At 53.6% G+C, this 15,391-nt stretch overlaps 5 protein-coding genes across 5 annotated transcripts; 3 read left to right on the forward strand and 2 right to left on the reverse strand.

Moving 5' to 3' along the window:
- Positions 1-409: 409 nt before the first annotated feature.
- Positions 410-2,580, reverse strand: AYO20_08714 (hypothetical protein; the record flags this gene model as incomplete). The annotated part of the gene is made up of 4 exons (XM_022646990.1): positions 410-810; positions 877-985; positions 1,847-2,086; positions 2,149-2,580. 4 exons carry the CDS (start codon positions 2,578-2,580, stop codon positions 410-412), a joined length of 1,182 nt encoding a protein of 393 aa, XP_022497006.1.
- A 1,146-nt stretch (positions 2,581-3,726) lies between these two features.
- AYO20_08715 (hypothetical protein) lies at positions 3,727-6,485 on the forward strand (the record flags this gene model as incomplete). Its single annotated transcript, XM_022646991.1, has 9 exons — positions 3,727-3,807; positions 3,874-3,950; positions 4,004-4,936; positions 4,996-5,180; positions 5,238-5,252; positions 5,307-5,439; positions 5,529-5,744; positions 5,807-5,983; positions 6,041-6,485. The coding sequence occupies 9 exons, from the start codon at positions 3,727-3,729 to the stop codon at positions 6,483-6,485; spliced, it is 2,262 nt and encodes a 753-aa protein (XP_022497007.1).
- Positions 6,486-7,220: 735 nt separating this feature from the next.
- On the forward strand, positions 7,221-8,116 carry AYO20_08716 (hypothetical protein; the record flags this gene model as incomplete). Its single annotated transcript, XM_022646992.1, has 3 exons — positions 7,221-7,789; positions 7,861-8,023; positions 8,087-8,116. The coding sequence occupies 3 exons, from the start codon at positions 7,221-7,223 to the stop codon at positions 8,114-8,116; spliced, it is 762 nt and encodes a 253-aa protein (XP_022497008.1).
- An 843-nt stretch (positions 8,117-8,959) lies between these two features.
- Positions 8,960-10,837, reverse strand: AYO20_08717 (hypothetical protein; the record flags this gene model as incomplete). The annotated part of the gene is made up of 3 exons (XM_022646993.1): positions 8,960-9,505; positions 9,567-10,632; positions 10,692-10,837. The coding sequence occupies 3 exons, from the start codon at positions 10,835-10,837 to the stop codon at positions 8,960-8,962; spliced, it is 1,758 nt and encodes a 585-aa protein (XP_022497009.1).
- Positions 10,838-13,033: 2,196 nt separating this feature from the next.
- AYO20_08718 (hypothetical protein) lies at positions 13,034-15,347 on the forward strand (the record flags this gene model as incomplete). The annotated part of the gene is made up of 3 exons (XM_022646994.1): positions 13,034-13,122; positions 13,197-14,250; positions 14,307-15,347. 3 exons carry the CDS (start codon positions 13,034-13,036, stop codon positions 15,345-15,347), a joined length of 2,184 nt encoding a protein of 727 aa, XP_022497010.1.
- Positions 15,348-15,391: the final 44 nt, after the last annotated feature.

A 15,391-nucleotide genomic window follows, 5' to 3' on the forward strand; every position in this document is an offset into this window, starting at 1 on the left:
CCAGATGCCGAGGAGAATAGATCTCCGAATTCACCAATCTCCGACCGAGGAATTCATAGCGCCCCAGTTTTTCTGGTCCGCTGATAGGGCAATCGAAGCTGGTGTATCTGGGGTATCCCCAGAGAAGACCCTTGGTAGAATAATGTGGGAGTAGGGACCCATGCTGTCTGGGGAAACGTGCATGCGAGTTCCCAAGGACCGAACAGCCTCGCGAGAGGTTACAATCCCGAGCGACAAACCCGATCATCAACTCGGAAAAGGACGGCGTTTCCTAAGAGACACAACGTAGGCATATTGAAGGGCGTGATTAGACCTGTCTGTGGATATTTCCGTAGGTGTTTCCTTATTCGATGTATAAAGGCATACAACTTATGTGAACCGTGCGCTGCGCTGCAAAAGGATAACCCTTCTAACTCTGCAAAATGTCTTCCCATTCCCCTAGCCAAGGTGATGTGATGTCGTCAGGTGCGGTAAATTCTCGAAAGGTCGGCTGGAGACACTGCTGAATGTAAGGGTCAGACGACGAAGAGGACGACCAACTTCCAAATACGGCGTCACCTGCGGCGGCGTTGAGTTGCTCGTCATAGCGCTCCTCGAGTTCGAAGAAATACCCCGATGAGAGCCCTTCGATGTCCTGGCCTGCGGTCTTTCGTACTGGGCTTTCCGTTACCGCTGGTGGTGTCGAAACACTGGCTCGAGTCCATTCAAAATTGTTGGGGCTGAATTGTTCGCCGCCTATCGCCTTGACGGGACCCGAATTGTTTGCGTCTTCAATGCCTGAGCCAAGCGACCCCAGGTGAGTGGGAAAGACTGGAGAAAAAAAGTCAGCAAAGGAGTTGATATTGCGGGTTTCTCGAGAGATATGATGTGACATACGATATCGTGGAGGGATTCCAGGTGTTTGTAGAGGGTTGCCAGCACTCTTGCTAGCAGCCTCTAGCAGTGTCACAGCCCGCTGCACAGCTGTAAATCTCTTTCCGAGCATCTGTAGAAGGCCCGTCAAAGATATCAATCTTTGCATCGCTAGGTCGCGTGCCTCTCCATTGGACGACTTGGCCTCAAGGATTAAGATTGTCACGGGAGGCAAGAGAAAATGGAGACTTCATGTATCAGCGGAAGAACAGCATTCAGCGTGATCACAAACTCACCTCCAAGCTGGCATAAAAGACCGACATTGTGAGCCCAGCGCATCTCTGGCTAATTGAGAAACTTGATGCGCAGCCTCAATTGCCTTTTTTCTAAGCTTCCTGCAATTCACTCTTTGATTTGCTGTATGACGGCACCGCAATGTGCAACTTGAGTCAAAGTAAAACACGCAATCCGCAGCTGCCATGATCATCTGCAAGAAAAGCCGCTCAGATGTTGCACGTTGTCCCGCATTCGACGTGGAATGTTCATCTGGTGAATGTCTGAGCTTCTCCGACAATATCGCTGCGTTCTTCTGCAATTGAATGCGACAACTTGCCAGTTCCGGGTTCGTGAGAGCCATGGAAGGGCACATCCCACTCCCTTGTGCGATGGTATCGTGCTGACTGGACGGGTATGGAGCGGCGTGCTTTATTGAGAGCATGTAATGGATGTGAGCCATTAAGCGCACGAGATTCTCAAAAGGTTCCATGGAATGATGGGCTGTAGCATCGGCGGAATTGCGTGTGGACGATTCCACTCTGGCAACTGGTAATCTCTGGTGGTTGAACGGTGATGGCAGAACATGCTCCCAATCGAGATCCATTCGCATTTTTGGCGCCCGCCGCCGACTGAAAGCGAAAATGGTCTCGCTGACGAGGCAGCAACACCATAACTGGTGCCAAAATCTCTTGTCTTCACCATCTGTTGTAGCACGCACCATTCTCAAGAGGTCCAGGGACTCGGCATAGGCTAGGGCAGTCCCGGACCAGAAGCAGCAATCTCTTGCACCGTCTCTTACCTCGGTGCTTTGCGTCATAAGTAAGAGGGCCTGTAAACGGCTGATGGGATCAGATTCGACGTCGCAATGTAGGAGATGCCTGACGCGCTCATAGTAAAGCTGCTGAGCATCTTGGGCGTTATTGTGTCCAAGCTTCTGCAGAAGAGACACGGGCGCAAACTTATGCGAAGTCAGCAGTTGAACTCATTACGTTCTTGTAATCTTTCGAAGTGGTAACTTACGGGACAAACAGCCATGATGGTAGCATATACCTCCAACAAGCCAGGACGGGGGTTCTGCTTATTATTCGAGACGGCAGCAGGAGATGAAGTCAACGTCATACGCTCTGGATGCAGGACGGGGAAAATTGGGTGGATGTTGTCCCAATATACCGAGAAACACTGTCTCACGACTGCCCTCGACGGAGCTTCGAACACACCCTTGTTGGCAAGAAATTCAACGGTGGCTGGTTCAAGATGGCTCGGTAAGGCTGCAATGAACGATGGTACGCCACCAGCCTGCCGTTTGGTCGTTGCTGGTGCATCATGCGCGTGTATGGGACTGCAGTTGAACTCGTGTGTCTCTAGGATTGTGGGATCCAGCATGAATGGCTTGCTTCCCGTCGTCGCGGGTGCATTGCAAGAACCGGAGACTGGCTGTCGGGAGGAAGACATGGTTCCGTCGTTACTGTCGAGTTGTCTCGGCGATTCAGAAGAATAAGTCGGACCATCTCCAGCTGCGCATTTGCCTCGTTGTTAGTTTCTCGAGAGGAATCTCCTTAACGAACAAGGATCAAAACATACAAAGCATCGAACGGCTAGCTTTGCGCTGCACTCCACACCGGGACGAGGGGACGGTGGGCTGCGTGGCGACCTTGCGATCAAGCACAACGCACGGTTTCGAGTCGAGCTTGCAGTTTGTACATGGTATGCCTTGATGCTGCTGGTCGCACCGGACTTTTCTTTCACGGCAAGATCTGCAAGCCCGGATCGCACGGCGCTTTCGTTTGATCACGGTCGCCGCCGAAAGAGGGCCTTCAGAGCTCTCTCGTATCTCCATGATGTGATGGTTGTGGTGCATATTACGCGCGGGTGACCCAACAGCAAAATTGTTTTGGATGAGAAAGGGTCGAACCAGGGCAAATATGGCTATCAGTCAGCCTGGAGTAGTTACAGGTGGTGTGGAGGCATCGTCGGCTAACAGGTTGGGACCGTGAGAGGGGGCGGCGGCGACCATTGCCTCCATTATTGCCCAGCGAGTCTCTCCCCGCAAATAATAATGGCCTTGATTCAGAGGCGACGGTGTGCCTGGGGACTTGTGCTTAGGGTCTCCGTTTCCCCCACAGCGGTGTCGACAATTTGGGGGAACGGGGGGTGCAGCTGTCCCTTGCAGGTTGCTGTGGAACAGACGGGTGGGATGGTGTGTGTGTAATGGGACGGTATGGTATTGTGTAACGATGAGGGAGATTTATGTGACGGCTGCGTATCCCGTGACTGTTTCCACATGTATTGTGTGCCAAGACGCCAAGACACCCAGGCCGGATACCGGAGAAGACAACGGAATTCATCAGTCTTAGTTACCAAGTACAGGAGGCAAAGTACTTGTTGGCACTAGCTTAGTCTTTGCCGAGGGACCCTTCAGCAGCCCCGAATGGAGGGTTCCAGGTTCTTTACTTGGGGTGCTTGGGGTGCTTGGTCCCTTGAACCGGGGCGTCTTGACCTCCCATGCACTGAAGAGCCTCTCCCGCCTGGTTCGACTGCACCCAACCAAAGGCGCACTCACACTGCCAGAAACGAACAAACCGAAACAAGTAGGGAAATATGCCGCCAGAGGGTGAAGTGCAAGCGAAGCGGCGATACTCATCCAACGCATGCATGACATGCAGGAGAGCCAAAATCAGAGTCAGTCTTCTCCTACAAGTTGAATGGCGTCGAGCATAGATGGGATTGTGACTCTGACTGCCACAGTGCGACAACAAGAAACCCCGGTGTTCCAACTGCGTCTACCGTGATGTCGATTGTCTACTTGGCCAAGATGGCCGAAAGTGAGTCTGTCCATTGCCACAGGTCCTGGTCATGAAAGCGAAGAGAATAACAGTTGCGCCGCCAGACCTGCTTCCGGCATCAGCAAGAATCTCAAGAACAACGGAGCCAACCCCGAAGACAACCTCTCCACGGGCAACTCTTCCATCATGTCGCCGCACGGCTCCAAAGCCTCGGGAACATACAAGTGGCCGACAACAAGTTCAGCGCCTTTAAAGTTAGGAAGTGTCTCCTACTCGACGCCATCACCTATAGGAGAGCAAACATTCAACCCTTTCAACCCTCCGGCACACGACGAACAACGCACGAGGTCGCAATTTGCAGACGCCGGGGTTGACTACTGGATCGAAATCGCTGGACAGGAAGGCTTCGAAGAAGCGAGTGACGAGCTCGATCTGCTGGATCTACACACAATCGATACGGCCCATCTTTCACTGATTCCCAGTGCTGATCTGTCAAAAGACGACCGCGGCGATATCAGACTGGAAAATCCCGACTACACGACTGTCAGTCCAGCACAGGATATCGACCCTCTGTTCGGCAACGAACCCGAAGCATTCGCTGTGTTGAAAGACTCCGACCGATCCAATGCTCGCCAAACGAGTGCAAGTGAAGCAGACAGCTGCCAAGTTCGGGACGAGCCCACAGAGCAACTGGCCAGTCGGCTAGGTTGTCTGCGCATCGCCGAGGACGGCCATTTGAGATACTATGGTGCTACGAGCAATCTGCATCTGTTCCGAAACGGCCTCCAGCATTGCTTTCAGCCTTCTATTCGCACAATTCGCACTCATGGTCAGGATGCCCTTGAACGTGCTGGTCTACACTGGTCTTCGGACCCTCGATACGAAGACCATCTCACGACCTTGTTTTTCGCCTGGCATAATCCGTTCCTCGGTGTCGTGGATGAGGCTGCTTATTACCACTATCGCCAACTATACCGCGCTGGCAACACCACCATTTACTTTTCTCCGACGCTGGAGAATGCAATGTAAGCCCATTCGTGCTATTCATGGCGTTGCCTCAGCCTTCCGCTAACATGTGAACCAGACTTGGAATTGGAGCAGCATATGCCACTCGTAAGCACCCAGCGATCAAAGACGACCCAGCGGAATTCTTCGCCCACCGTTCGAAGGTGCTCCTGGACATCGAGATGGACAGCCCGAACGTGGCAACAATTCAAGCACTAGTAACTTTGTCAGCCCACGAAGCGGCATATGCAAGGGATTCCAGAGGTGAGCATTTTCTCCTGGTTATGGTGAACCGTTTACAGGCACTGACTCGATGCGCAGGATGGCTCTACACAGGTATATAAATTGAATCGTCAACGTTCGATACTAGCGTCTTACATGGAGGTTTAGGAATGGCGGTGCAACTGCTCTCGGATCTGGGACTACATCTGGAGCTCGATCAAGCGCGGGTCTCAGGCCATGACACTCCAGACATAACAAATTTACGTCGAACAGTCTTCTGGGCAACGCAAGGATTGGACATGTGAGTATTGTTGCTTCCAGAACTCCTATTGTACTCGTCTCAATATCTGCAGGACGGTATGTGAGCTAACATCGAACCATTTTCGACAGCCTGTGGAGCGCCTACAGTGGTAGACCCTCGTCAATCCGATACGACGAACAGAGAATACCGTTTCCTAAACTACTCAGCTTGGACACATGGCGACCGTATGTGGATGAGGGTGACTCGGCACAAGTCCCAGCTGGCCTTGATGTGACCGTCATCGGCCAGACCCACGTTTACATGGCTCAGTTGACCACCAAAATCCGCAAGATATCCAGGTTCCTGTTGGTTGACAATCTGCCCCTTTTTGACAGAGTTGAAGTGTGCTGATGATTGTTTGACTTAGCTATACTGGGCCACAAGTTGCCATGACCGAAGCAAAGGCTTTTGCCAGAAACATGATGCGAGACTTGCGGCACTGGCGGAATTCTCTACCTGCCGCGATGCAGGTGCCTTTTTTGGATTCTGACGACGACACCGACGACGCCGACACTCCCATAGCTCCGGCGGTGATCATGTTACAGTATGTTTGGAGATTTTCTCAATCGTCACACGATAACTGCTAATCTCCCGGGACAAGTCTGCAATTTCTTGAAGCCGTCATTTTCTTACAGAGGCCATTCATATCTGCGCCAGACGCGCCTGGAACGAATACCCTCCAAGCCGACCAAGCCGACGACGACAGCGGAAGCATTTGCGACGCCTCTGCCAACGCCATCTGCCGGCTGGTCGTCATCTACCGGCAGCAGTGGAACCTGCGACGCGTGCACGCCCAAATCGTCGCCATCATCCTCACGGCCGCCCTCATTCACGTGCACAACTGCTGCGTCTTCTCCAGTTCCAAGGGAGTCCAGGCGCACAAACAACTGTCGATCTGCTTCCAGGCTTTGGGCGAAATGTCCCACTTCAACATGAGCACGCGGGCGCTGGAGATCATCCTGTCACTGCGGCGAGACTGGCAGGATCAGATCTTTGGTGATTTGGGGAGGAAGCGCCTCGGCGGTGATCTTCAACGGTTGCATTAGATGAGATCTTTCTGCATCTCTGCTACTATTTGTTCCATTGAAGTTCTATCCTAGAAAACTCTTGAGGGTATAGGTGCGCTTTTGAGCAAGTCCTTGCTCCCTCATCCTGACCCTCACTCGATGCCTGAATGTGGCTGAACCCTCCCAAACTGGACTTTTGATCCCATGCGATTACAACGTCCAAAATAATCAATATTCATAGTGGGAATCAGGAACACGATACATATAATCTTACCTGCACGGAAATCTCTCAAGTTTTAGCACATGTAACTTCCCTTACTTACATACATGTACTTCCTCGCCAGAGCCGGAGTTACACCAGACTGGGACAACTTTTAAACCCCACAGCCCACTGGTCTGGATCTGGGGGAGTGAATGAGTGCTCCGCTCGCTCGCTCGAATTCAAAGTAGAAGAACCTAACTTGGAATGCCGTCCAATTCATCTCCGAGGAATCCACGGTTTGTGTTGGTGTGTTTGGGTGTATTCGGAAATCTGGGGAGCGAGATCCGAGGAGATTGACTGGGTTGTCTGGGGGGGTGAATCTCCGAAAAACGAAACAAACCCAATAGCCTGGGCGACATTTTTTTCCTCACGGGGAGTAGTAGTAGTGAAGGCGGTTTTTGTTTTACCAGGCACACATACACAGGACATACCATATACCACATACACACCGTTAGAAAAAAAAAAAAACCAATCGGTACTTTGCCTAGCCAAGCCTGATTGAGGGGGAAAAAATGTCGTACAGTGATCTAAAAGACAAGACATTCCTGATCACGGGCGCCGCGTCAGGCATGGGCCGCAAGACGGCCAACCTACTCGCGAAACAAGGCGCGAACCTGGCGCTGCTAGACCTGCGCAAACCCGACGACACGCTGGCCGAAGTCGAGGCGCTGGGCGTCCGCGGACTCGCCCTGTCGGTCGACGTGCGGGACGCCGCGGGGGTGGAGAGCGCCATCACCACGGCGCGAGAGCACTTCGGGGCCCTGCACGGGGCGGCCAACATGGCCGGGATCGTGGGGAACCAGGGCATCAAGGGCAAGGGGCACGCGTTGGACGTCGTGCCCGACGAGGACTGGGACACCCTCATGGGCGTGAATCTCAACGGGGTCAAAAACTGTCTGCGGGTCGAGCTCAAGGTCCTCGAGGACGGGAGCTCCATCGTCAACGCCGGCAGCATCGCGGGTCAGCAGGCCTGGCCGTTCCTGGGGCCGTACTGCGTCAGCAAGGCCGGCGTGCTCAGCTTGAGCAGGATCGCCGCGCAGGAAGCTGGGTCTCGAGGTATTCGGGTCAATGCGGTCGCGCCGTGAGTGGGGGCCCCTTCTCCCATACCAACGACGGGGTGGGGGAAAAGAAGATACTGACGTGTGTGGACAGGGGCATGATCCGAACGCCTTTGACGCAGGCGATAGGTACCGACCAGGAACTCTACGATGCCATGGGCGTGAGGACGGCGTTGAAGCGGATCGGCGAGCCAGACGAAGTCGCCAGGTTGATTGTCTTCCTCCTGAGTCAGGAAGCCAGCTATATAACAGGCACGGTGAGTCTCCAGCCGGCAAGTCTGTCAGAGGAGATGGGGCACTCACATTCGCTATCCGTATAGGTCATCAATGTTGACGGTGGATATTCGTGACCACCGCTCCAGGGAAAGCGAGACGACAAAGGGTCCTCAGAGGCATGCTCGCAGGCAAGGCTGAGTGCCGTTGATGCTTCGTCATGTATCCGACGCAAGTGGCCTTTCTCCCTTTGCCACATAAACATAGCAAGGGATAAGTATGACTCGGGGGTATATACTTGGATATAATCCTGTTGAACGAAGCGGAGACAGTATGTATATACGCGCCAAGAGGTTCCAAAAAGGGCAATATATTTGATTGGCTGGTGGCGGGGTAGATTTCGGCACATATGATTGGTCAGCTCGTGACAGAGTCACGCTATGCGATTCTCTCCACTCTCGATAACCTCTTCACGGGCTTTCTAGCCATCTTGAGTAGTTTTCGCGCTCACTCAACACGTCGCTTTCAGGGCGGGTCTTTCTACCGTACAAAGTATAATATATCCATAACGGCAAGCGAGCGAGGACGATTTAGCTAACCAGCCAAGCTAGCTGCTTGTGGCATCTCGCTCGCTCGCTCCATCCCCGCTACCTTCTCTATCGCTGTAGCGTTTGTCAGTCCTTCAGGTATTCGCTCATTCTGCTGTCTTTGAGGAAGCTCGCAGCGAGCTATGGGCTTGGACTTATAGAAGAGCCAAGGGCACTGGGGAAAGGGTCTCAGCTTAAACCACTGCCTCCTGATAGGTTGGACATGGACGACATTTCATTTTATTTATTTACTACATTTGTTGGGTGTCACCCCTCCATCTCCCAAGACCATAAACACTAACCAAGGGCATTCATTACTATAACTTTCCCAATATCTCGTACTAACTACTGCCCACCCCGCCCTCAAAGTGGTGCCCCATGTGCTGCGCTCCATTATTTGTAGAGGCTCGGGTACTCCGCCTTGATCATGTCAGCTCCCTTCTCAGCCACCATGTAGACGTCGTTCTGGATGCGGCAGTCAGGAATGACGGGGAAGACCGAGGCGTCGATGACGCGCAGGCCCGAGGTGCCGTGGACCTGCAGCTTGGGGTTGACCACGCCCTGCTTGATGTCTTTGCTCAAGCGCGCGGTACCACATGGGTGGAAGCCCGTCTGCGAACGCTCCAGGATCTGACGGATCATGGCCTCGTCCGAGTTGCGCGGCATGGGCCAGGGGTAGTCACCCTCGATAATGTCCTTCATGCCCTCGCCGTTCATGACGATGTCGTCGATCATGCGCACACCCTCGCGCAGCGCGATCAGGTCCAGGTCGTGCGAAAAGAAGTTGATGTTGACGTATGGCTGCTCCTTCGGGTCGGTCGAGTTGAGCTTGACCTCGCCGTTGCGCGACAGAGGGCGCATCAGGTCCACAATCACCGTCAGGTAGTCACCCTGCGGAGGAGTCGGGAAATGCCATTGGAAGGCGTCACAGAACATGGGCTAACGCAGGGATTATGTTAGCGATATGCTGGAAAGAGAGCCTTTGGGCGAGGATACTTACCACAAAGTCAACCTCAAAGTGTGGCTGTCCGGCAGGCCCAAAGGGGTCAACTCCGCCGTTCTTGGCCTTGTACTCTCGGTACTCTTTGGATTTTTCGAACCATTCGTCAGCGCGAGGGAAGGCAACCAGTTCGAGCAGACCGCTGCTGTACGGGCCGGTACGGTCCTTGCGGTAGGCGGCGACGGCACCGTCCTTTTGAGGACCGGCACGCAGGAGATGGCTGTCCAAGCCGTAGCCGTCCTTGATCTTGAAAACGTGGGACAGGATGGGGTGGTCCAGGAGATTCTGGCCCACGTGCTGCGAGTCGACGAGGGTCTTGATACCCTTGGACTCGAGGTGTTCCTTGGGACCGATGCCCGACAGCATGAGGAGCTTGGGCGATTCAAATACTCCCTGTGAGACAATGACCTCGTACTTGGCACGGAAGGTGTAGTCTTGACCGTCAGGGCCGATGACGGTAACACCGACGGCCTTGTTGCCTTCAAAGACAAGCTTCTTGGAGATGGTCGAGGACATGAGTGTCACGTTGGGCTTGCCCTCGAGGAAGACTGCGGCGGTAGATCGGACACCCTTGTAGATGGAGTTGACGCACTTGAACAGACCCTTTTGGGTGCCGCTGTAGACGTCCGAGGTAAGCTCCTGGCCCTTGCTGACCCATGCCGTCTCAAGAGCATCCCGGAAAGGCTTGAGCTCCGGAATCAAGTCGGAATGCGAGATGTGAAGGGGCCCACCCAAATTGCCAATCTTTGCAAGATCGGTGGAGTAGAGGTTGTCGTCGTCGTGGTATGTCGTCGACTTGTTGAAGTATGCCTTGGTGTTCTCCCAGTTCCACTCGTCTGTGCCATACTCGGCCCAGTCATCGAAGGTGGCCGCGCTGCCACGAACCCATGTATAGTAGTTGCCACCACTGCTGCCACCGAGCATCTTACCACGAGTGTTAGGCTTCTCAACTCGGGTGTAGTCTGGCCGGTTGATCATGGTGGTCTTGTAACCCCAGTCATATTGACTGCCGCGCAGCTCAAAGGCACGGGCTGGGGTAGAGATCTCGGGGATTTCGCTAGTGTTACTGCTTCGGGTCAGCAGCGAAGGTTGAAGCCAGGGGGTCCGATGGGGCCATCGACGTACTTGATACCAGCTTCGATAACGAGTATCGAGACCTTGGGATTCTCAGCCAGACGACCAGCAACAACACAGCCAGCAGTGCCACCACCGACGACGATGAAGTCGAAGGCTTGAGGGGCACCTTTGGGAGCTGTGGCTGGGTGAACCATTGTGATTAGTACAAGTGGATTCTTTCCGGGTATTAGAAGAGGTTGCGTCAGGTGGACTATTGCTAATAGGATCGAGGGGAGAGGGCACTGGAACTGTGAGTGTATCGAATGTGAGCTGCTTGGATGGGAAGACTCTCTTTATACCTTGGAAGCTGGTGAGCGCGTGTATCGGACGCTATCCGATGTAAGTTTGACGGACCAGACATGATGTCGTTGTCCATGCGTCCCTTGGACACGTTTTCGTCCCAGTCACCAATCCACAGGGATGCTTTACGCCAACGGATGATGTTGTTAGATGCAAACACCCTCATGGTTGGCAAATGGATGAGCCCTTGGACAATGGTCGGCTCCAGAGTGTCTCGATAGGGGCCAGACAGTGCGGATGAGGACACGGCTGGTACCAGCTTGCGCGTCCGGAGTAATTTGAACATGGAGAAGCCGGTCTTTCCGCTTGGACATGAAGCTCAGAGTTGTCTCGGTTGATGTGCAAGGGAGTTCAGCAGAACCGGTCCCAAGTCACCATTCGTACGAGCTGTGCAGGAGGAGCAACCCATTCCTCCACAGCCTAACATGCATTCGCACGAGCTGAAGGTTTCGGCTCAACCTGAGGAATTTAGTATCTCCTCCAGATGTATTATTCATCCGTGGATCCACTGTTCCAGGCATGGTCCTGGCTTCTGGACATGGCAGACTTCAGCCTCGCAGCAAGCGATTTTAGTGTTGCGCTGAATGCCAACCCATACGTCAGTCGGTGTTGCTCTGCCAATCACCGGACACTAGAAATTTTCCTGTTGCACGTGTAGTAGGGGCACTCGCATAGTCGAGCTACCTGTTGCTGAGATATGTCTCTCGCACGCATCACATTTTGCCTGGTCCAACCAGATGATCTGATGCCAATAGCACCCGCGACTCCCCGTCAGCCGGAAAGCTTGAGTTGTTGGACGTCGGTCTTGATGATACCATCCACGACATCTCTGGAGGCAGGTGTGCGCCAGGGAGTGACAAGGGACAGTCGGTATAGACATTAATGACTAACGATTCTGCACTTTTCTCCCCATCAAGCCATGGACGTGTTTGTTGGACGGATGTCGAGTGGCCGAGGAGTTGCGTCAACCACATTGTCCGTTGGGATTGAATCCTTGTATGCTCTTCCTCGTACATACCTTTACCCCGGTGTCTATCCGGTCTCTTGATTTGATATGAGGTTTGGGACACGAGGTAAAAAGATTCGCGAATAATTTTGGTCGGTGAATATGTCCTAAATGGACCCCGGGGCTTAGACTGGCTGGGTGGCTTCTTACTCGCTGTCTCTGGATGATTGTAGTAGCGAAAGGCCTGGGACTCGTCGCCCACCTTTACCCGGCCCAGAAATCACGGTCAACCCACCCACCTTTACCCGGTGAAGTAAGAGCGAGGCGAGTTTCGGAATGCCTAGCAGGGCCTAGGTAAGAGTCAGCGACCGAGGGGTGAGCCTTCGTGCGAGGGGCCATTGGGGGTCTCATCCTGCTCGCCGTTGATCACTCGATGCAGTGTGATGAGTAACGAAGACACCATTGTCGCATATGGTGGGAATGTCCGAGCAATTGATGGAGGATTGTTTAGCATTGCACAATTAATTTGTGGTGTTTGTGGTGTTGATCAGGGATGATTCAAGAAGTGCTGTTTTTGGTCTTGGCGGGCGCCTCACAAACAGGAGCGTCCAACTCCCTCCACAGGTAGTCGGAGCCCTCCAAAGCAAGGCCCTGACATTGCCTAGAACTACCCCCAACCCCTATTTCTAGGCGGGTTTCTAGCCCCGAAAGCATCGGTCCAGGGCAGGTCTACTGGTATGCTCGAAACTCCAACGATTCCCCTCACCCTGGTGGTAACTGCGCCCCTCTTATCTTGTAAATCTTCACTTCACCATTCCCCCTCCACCAACCGACAACTTGCTGAATAATTGATCAAGCGCTGAATCTACCATACTCATCCCCTCGCCACCCCTCAATGGTGTTTTCTCGGACCATGACCCGCCTCGGCTTCAGCCTCGCCCAAGTCCATCAAGCAGGGCCCGACAGCTATGATATCACCACCATAACTGCGCATGCCCATTCTGACAAATCGGCCCTTCCGCAGCCTGGCGGGAAAGTATCCTCCACGCCATGTTAAAGCGGGTAGCTTCCGTCTACATGCTGCTTCTACCATGCACAAGCCGATATGGACGACGCCGCAGTAGAGAGATCTGATGTCTCCACGGGCCAAATTCCACCACGAGCCTTCAAAGCACGGTCTCGCATCAGCGCCGCGTGCGTGCGTTGTCAAAAAAGGAAGATCCGCTGTGACGGGGCATTGCCAGCCTGTAGTGCATGCCGAAAAGCAGGGACACCTTGCGTGGGCGGAGGAACCTCTCGCGATATCCCTCGAAGGTGAGCCATGTGGTGCATAACGGACCACAAGCAGCACTAACCCGTTCGCCCATCAGCTATGTGCAGGACCTGAAAGCCCGAATCGCTTGGCTGGAATCCATTGTACGGGAACATGTGCCCAGCGTCGATCTAGATGGAGGTCCGCAGGATCAGTGCCGTAGCACACCAGGTGGTCCGCCAAAAGAGTCTGGTCGGCTGCCTCAACCTCAGCAGGACGATGGAGTCTCCGACACCTATTCTCCCGAAGACGGGTCCCTTAACGACATAACTCGTCAGATTGGTCTCGTCTCGGTCACCACGGGAGCAGATCTCCGCTACTTGGGCCCGTCCAGCGGGTTGTTCTTCACCAAGTTCGTCTTAGCAGGACTGGGACGCAAGATTCAGGTCGAGAAGCAGCACTCTCTTGGACCTAACAAAGATGGCCTTTCCATACCCGCCGATCTCCTGGTGGTTCGACCTCAGGATCTCCCGCCGGATCAGAGACACGCGCGGTGGTTGTCGCAAGCATACTTTGACACGGTCCATCTACAATTTCCCTTCCTGCATGAGCCGACGTATATGGAAATCCTCGACAAGCTGTATGACGGTGTCGAGGTCGGCGCAACCTCCGAGTTCCAGGTGTTCATGGTGCTCGCCATTGGTGCGACGATCCTGGCACGTCGAGTGAAAATACCCCTGTGTGCTGAAGGTTATTGCGCTTCTGCCATGGCTCGGCTCGACAGCATCTTTCAGAGGGCGTCTTTGACGGGGATACAGTGCATCTTGCTTCTGCAGATGTATGCCATGAACAACCCATCGTCTGGCTTGAGTCTTTGGGCTCTTCATTATCATTGTCTGGCGTGGACAATTGAGTTGGGCCTGCAACGCAACGCCCCAGGAAACCTGTTTTCTGCTCCCCAGCAAGAGCTACGAACTAGGGTCTTCTGGTGTGTCTACACAATTGATCGCGCCTTGTGCACTCTCATGGGGAGACCACTTGGGTTAATGGACGAGCAATGCGACCTGAGGGTGAGTTATTCGTGCCTATCCAACCGCAGTTTGCTGGCCAGTATTAACTGCTACAGTTACCGTTGGACATTAATGACAGCGACCCTGATCCCAGCCAGACCCGGGCCGAGGACAGGAACGACTCCCTAACAAACTTGTCCAGCGCAATTCACCTCTTCAAGCTTGCGAGACTCAACTCAGAGATAAAATGTGTATTGTACTGCACTGGTCGACAATATCCTCCCTACACGCAACCAGCAACTACCGACCTCGTCCAATGGAAAGAAGATATATTGAATCGACTTCGGAGATGGAAGGAGGAGATCCCACGACATCCAGCAGCTAGCGAACGGTGCTACGTCAACCACCTCTGCGAGATCAAATACCACGAGTTGGTCATGCTGGTTCTCCGACCGAACCCTGTTTTCCAGCATCCCACCAAGGCTGCGCTGCGTGAATGCTTCGCCAGTGCCATGGCCTGCAGTAAGCTCTACTACGAGCTTTATGCCGCCAACAAGCTCCATTACAGTTGGATTAGCGTCCATTCGCTCTTTCTCTGCGTCATCACCATGTTCTACTGCGTGTGGACACCCGACGGAGTTGCCGACGAAGTGGACGTCGACACGCTTATGAGGGCGCTCAAAACTACCTCTGACGTCCTCAGCGCGACGGGGGAGTATTGGCCCGAGGCGAGGAGGAGTCGAGATGTGCTGGACCGCATCTCGGCAGCGACCATGTCGAGATTTACCTCAAGATTCCATGGAACGCAAACCCTCAAAGTTCAGGCGAGGCCACCACCCACGCCGCCCATCTCCACAACTACCGGGGTTGAACAACGAGCAGATATCCCTAACGTGGATCTCATCCCTCAAACGGACTTTCCGACACTCCAACTCGACAACGGGAATCTAGACAGCGTGTATATGTCTCCGATTTACGAGACGCACGCCGACTCGTTCAACACCACCGACATGCTGTCGTACTTTATGGGATTTGGTGGGGATGGCAATATCAACAACGTCCAGATGACGGACGAGTATTCGTATCCCAGCGTGGACGAAGTGATGCAGAATTTCTTTGCCAACGGCCTCCAGGGGTTCGAGCAGATTATTCAGTAGACTTGTTCCCAAAAAGTATACCTGCTTACAGATACTGTATCGTC

Source organism: Fonsecaea nubica (assembly GCF_001646965.1).
Source record: "Fonsecaea nubica strain CBS 269.64 chromosome Unknown Scaff72, whole genome shotgun sequence".
In the NCBI taxonomy this organism is placed as follows: Eukaryota; Fungi; Ascomycota; class Eurotiomycetes; order Chaetothyriales; family Herpotrichiellaceae; genus Fonsecaea; species Fonsecaea nubica.